Source organism: Plecotus auritus, assembly GCF_963455305.1.
Source record: "Plecotus auritus genome assembly, chromosome: 6".
NCBI lineage: Eukaryota > Metazoa > Chordata > Mammalia > Chiroptera > Vespertilionidae > Plecotus > Plecotus auritus.
The window spans coordinates 175577243-175582880 of NC_137773.1; the positions used below are offsets into that span (position 1 = coordinate 175577243).

Here is a 5638-nt window from a genome sequence, read left to right on the forward strand (position 1 = left end):
TGGACACAGAGACCCAACCTGCTCGCCAGTTCCAGGTACTCAGGTGCAGGCCCCTCCTCCGAGCGCGCGCACGTGGCACCCCCCCCCCCCCCCACACACACACACACAAACCTGGAGGCCCTGACACCTGGACCCAGGACCTCGCCTCTGAAGCCCGCCCCGCGGCTCCCGGGGAAAACTCAAGCACTTCGTTTTGTGCCCGCAAAGCTCGGTCCCTACCTTAAAGGCTTTGTATTATTTGTTGTGCATTTGGCTTAAAACAGAGGGCGAGCCTGACTTCACAAGCCACTTGTGACAGGAGAGGGGGGAAAACACTACACCTCCCATGAGGCGTTGGGGTTGCGGGACCGCGACTCCCAGCATGCTCTGCGGGGCTCGCGCTCATTTAGGCCCAGGCGCTACGAGACGGGGCGAAGTAGCTTTGCGTGATGGCAGCGTCTGAAGAGCCAGAGGCCCCCACGGAGCCCCTGGACATCGCGTGCGGCCTGGAGAACGTGCCTGTGAGCGTGTGGCCGCCGGGGGCGAGGCCAGGACCTTTCCAGGTAAGGGCGGGGCTTGGCCTCAGAGTCGCGCCGGAACCACGCCTTCTTGTAGGGGGGCGGGACTTGACGGCCTGGGGCGCTGCGCGCGCAGCCACCTGGGCGGGGCTTGCGCCCTACAGGTAGGGGGCGGGGCTAGACCGAGGCCCTTGCCGCGCGTCGCCCCACGTGGTCCTACTTGTGCGGATGACTGGCGTGCTGTCAAACTACCTTGGCAGTTAAAGCTTATTCAAGACCAAACATTGTGGAGTGCCTGGTCAAAAACACCGATAGGCGTTTCCTATATTCAACGAATGATTGTGTCTGTCATGTGCCAGGCGCCGTGTTAAGTTAGGCATATAAGATAAAATGATGGCAACACACCGTTCCTGCCCTTGAGTCGGCAGGAGCAGATAGAAAGCACTTGATTGCTATCAAAGGGGAGGGAGGGAGGAAGCCTTGTGATTGATCCTCACACCTGCAGTTGGTGGGCATAAATGACAGGAGACACACTCAGTCTCCCCCCCGCCCCGCCCCCCTCCTGTTCCAGCTGGCTGGCTACACATAGAACTCTGGGTCGAGTCAGAGCTACAGAAAGATCACTTCCTCCACAAGTTTATAGCCTTAAAGAAGGTAAAACCTGTTTGAAATAGTCAATGACAAGCCTACAAGTGCCTTCAGCTCGTTTGCTCCCAGATATTCATGGAGCACAAAAGGCAGTCTCATAGAAGGTCAGCACAGCCCCAAGCCCTGCCTTCGAAGGCACACGCACACACGCACACACAAGAATTAAGGCATGAGGAACGCGAGTGAAAAATAACTTTGTGTCTAGTTAAGCTTTGGCGTACTGTGGTGAAAAGGCAAAAAAGCACATTCCAATGTTCCGATCGGAAACAAACCTAAGTAGAAAAAAAAAGACTTGATTTTCTTGAACTAAGAGTTGGATCTAGCTATTTTTCTGGCTGAAACGTCCTTTTTTAAGATCTCAACTTGCCCTTGAAAAGAATTATCTGGCTCACAGTTTCCTAAGAGCCGCTTGGAGCAAAAACAAACTCATGGGGCCAGAGGCCAAGTACTAAGATTCTTGTAGCTGCTGTTTCGAAACAACCAAAAAAGGAATGGAGATTTTCACGGCACTTCCTTAGGGTTCAGGACCAAGGCCCGAGTTTTAAAAGCCCCGAAAATTGTGCGGCGTCCTACTTCATTTCCCGGGGTTTCGATACGGAACGGGACTCAGAAAAGTCAGCCGGCCCTCTGATCAGACGTTATTAAAGAGCTGCCATCAAGCAACCAAATATTCCAAGGCACCTGCTCCGCGCCCGGTGCTACAGATAGGAGCCTGACCCCTTGCCAAGCCGCACCCCAGACCTCAGGACCACACCTTCCCTTGAGACCTAGGTGTTGAAGACACTGGGCCACCTTCAGAGAGAGCCCTAGTCTGTGCCACTCGGATTCCAGCTTCATGCTGCTAAGCAGGCCTAGTTCAGAGAAGGGAGACGTTGCACCTGAGAACAGGCAAGGAGGAGTGTTTGCCCTTCAATATTCTGGCTCCCGCCTCCATTTTGGCTTCTTCGGTGACCATGGCTTATAAGAAATTTTCTCTTTGAGTTTATTGTCAAAAAAAAAAACTTGGAACTCTCACCTTAGCTTGTTTGGCTCAGCGGATGGAGCATCAGCCGATGGACTGAAGGGTCCTGAGTTCGATTCCGGTCAAGGTCACGTACCTTGATTTTTAGAGAGAGTGTTTGCCCTTCAATATTCTGGCTCCCGCCTCCATTTTGGCTTCTTCGGTGACCATGGCTTATAAGAAATTTTCTCTTTGAGTTTATTGTCAAAAAAAACAAAACTTGGAACTCTCACCTTAGCTTGTTTGGCTCAGCGGATGGAGCATCAGCCGATGGACTGAAGGGTCCTGAGTTCGATTCTGGTCAAGGTCACGTACCTTGATTTTTAGAGAGAGTGGAAGGGAGAGGGAGAGGCAGAAAACATCGATGTGAGAGAGACACGTCAATTGGTTGCCTCCTGCATGCACCCCGACCAGGGCCAGGGAACCTGCAACCGAGGTATGTGCTCTTGACAGACTCAAACCCAGGACCCGTCAGTCCGCGGGCCGACGCTCTATCCACTGAGCCAAACCGGCCAGGGCCCCAATCTTATCTTTCAAATTGGAGAGTTACGGTTTCAGACATACTTTAACATGCTGTGTTTTGTTAGCTTCTTTGTTCTACTTAGATGTGTAGGAAAGAGAAGTCGCTCGCCCCAAGCTGCCTGCGCCGGGTGTGACGGTGTGACCTCCTGCTCACTGCCCTGTCTCCGTTTTGCAGTACAGTCCTGACCACGTGGCCGGGCCCGGAGCCGACGCCGACCCCACGGAGATCACCTTCCCCGGGTGCACCTGCCTCGCCCGCCCCTGCGTGCCCGGCACCTGCTCCTGTCTCCGCCACGAGAACTACGATGAGGATGCGCGCCTCCGGGACCTGGGGTCGGCAGCAAGGTGCACCTGGCCCGTCTTCGAGTGCAATGCCCTGTGCCCGTGCCCGGGGCACTGCGGGAACCGTGTGGTCCAGCGGGGCCTGCAGCGCCCCCTGCAGGTGTTCAGGACGGACGGCAAGGGCTGGGGGCTGCGCACCCTGGCGTTCATCCCCAGAGGCCGGTTCGTCTGCGAGTACGCCGGCGAGGTCCTGGGGTTCTCCGAAGCACAGAGGAGAATTCAGCGACAAGCGGAGCACGACTCCAACTACATCATCGCCGTCCGGGAGCACGTGGCCGGCGGGCGGGTGATGGAAACGTTCGTGGACCCCACGCGGGTGGGGAACGTGGGGAGGTTCCTGAACCACTCCTGTGAGCCCAACCTGCTCATGGTGCCAGTCCGCGTGGACTCCATGGTGCCCAGGCTGGCGCTGTTCGCGGCCAAAGACATCTCGCCCGGAGAAGAGCTCTCTTACGACTATTCGGGAAGGTTTCTTAACCGCACGGACCGGGGAGACGAAGGCAGGCCAGGCGGCGGGAAACCGAGAAAACCTTGTTACTGTGGTTCCGCGTCCTGCGCCGCTTTCCTGCCCTACGACGCGTCCCTGTACCGCACCCCCGAAGAGCCGGCCCCGGTTCAGGAAGGGACAACGTAGGGGATGGGGACACGCGGGGCCTCTCAGTGGGAGAGCGAGGAGGCGGCCAGTGGATGGCTTGGCCCTCCCGGGGTGCCCTCCAGCAAGCCGGGGCCGGCAGCGACCCCGCACCCCGGGGAGGCAGGCTGGTGAGTCTCGCTCAGGACGGTGGCAGGGTCAGCCGGTTCCCTTTCTCCCATCGGTGATGGCATTGTTTTCAGTTGGACCCACGGCTGCCCAGCTAAAAACGGGCCACTTTTCCCAGTCAGTTAGAGAACCAGATACCAAACGCCAAAGTGGTGAGTCCTTCAAGGAGACCTCCCTCCTTCTCCCCTGCTCCTTCCAGTTGGCTGGGATGTATGCGTGATGGCTGGAGCGGGGGCATGCGCCCTGGACCCCAGGTCACCCTGGAAAGGAGCACACACAGCAGAACCAAAAGGAGGCTGGGTGCCAGGCGCCGCGGGACACCCCGGGCGCCCCGGTCTGCCCTCTGGCTTTGAGGTGAGCAGTAGCCGCTCCCCCGCTGTCATTTTGGTTTTCCAGGCGGGCACCAAATCGATGGCCCAAGGAACCCCGGCCTGCGCACCTGCTTGCCAGCAGCCTGAGTGGAATCAGCTGACGGTGGTTGCCGTTTGTCTCACGCCTGCGTCTTACGTCTCACCTGCTTCTAAACAGGAGTCGGGGAGGGGCGGCTTATCACCAGCGAACACCCGAGCATCCCACCAGTCGGGAAAGCGCTGGCCCGGACAGTGACTCCCGTGGATACAACCAAAAGTCGTAAAAGGAAAGCAGTTGAGAGGTTTGCACTGTATACTTGGCTACGCTCCGAAGCTTCTGGAGTAAGCATTCCAAACTCCAAACAGCCTCGCCTCGTCCCGAGTCGGTAACATCAAATACCACAGGCCGGTCAACGCCACCACAGGGAATGGATGTGTATATTTCCATTTGAACTTCTGGGGGGTGCTGCCTGGCCGGCATGGCTCAGTGGTCGACCTATGAACCAGGAGGTCATAGTTTAATTCCCAGTCAGGGCACATGCCCGGGTTGCGGGCTCCATCCCTGGTGGGAGGTGTGGAGGAGGCCGCCGATTGATGTTGCGCTCTCACATCGATATTTCCCCCCCTCTCTAAAAACTTCTTAAAAACCTGTCCTTAAAAAAATACTCGTGGGAGAGCAAACATCTCTCAGTTCCTTTGTTAAAGCAAGGATGTTGCAGAAATGTTACTTGTGGAGGTTTATTAGATGTTTTGAAAGCTAAAACATTTAGGCCCAATACTGTAGTATTTATTATTCAACAAATTAAACTCATTCTCCATCTCCACCTTCTCCTTAAAAATCTAGAGATTGGGCCCTGGCCGGTTTGGCTCTGGATGGACCGTAGGCCTGCGGACTGGGAGGTCCCGGGTTCGATTCCGGTCAGGGGCATGTGCCTTGGTTGCCGGCACATCCCCAGTGGGGAGTGTGCAGGAGGCAGCTGGTCGATGTTTCTCATCAATGTTTCTGAATCTCTATCCCTCTCCCTTCCTCTCTGTAAAAAAATCAATAAAATATATTTTTCTAAAATCTAGAGATTGGAACTGACAGAAACCATAGGACAGTTTTTTCCTATGGAATAAAGTTTTGCAACCCCTTCCTACCCCGCCCTTTAGCCTCCCCAAAATCCACAGTACCCCTTTATAAAAAATTCAACTCCAGACAGCACTGGTACAAAACAGCAAAAAACAATCTGGCCACTAGAGGGGGACATTACACACAAAACCATTTCAGAGAAAAAAAAAAGTTCCCAGCCCGCTGTGGCTAAAATACAGGGCTGGCTCCCAAACCCTCAGCGGTCCCCCGGGACTCGGCCCGGGCTCACCTCAGATGCCCGAAGCGGAACGTTTCAGTGACATGGAATTCCTAAAGGGAATGCGGCTTTTTCCTCGCCACCGCGCTGAGCACTGACCACTATTCTGGAACCCAGACCAGCGTTGACTTGGGAGCGGCCCACACCGCCTTCGCCGGCAAGGCGGGTGT

The 5638-nt window shown here is 55.8% G+C and overlaps 1 protein-coding gene across 1 annotated transcript; it reads left to right on the top strand.

The window, feature by feature from the left end:
* Positions 1-361: 361 nt before the first annotated feature.
* LOC308252401 (histone-lysine N-methyltransferase SETMAR) lies at positions 362-5638 on the top strand. Its single transcript, XM_080677020.1, has 2 exons — positions 362-542; positions 2843-5638. Exons 1-2 carry the CDS (start codon positions 429-431, stop codon positions 3641-3643), a joined length of 915 nt encoding a protein of 304 aa, XP_080533146.1. The 5' UTR covers positions 362-428; the 3' UTR covers positions 3644-5638.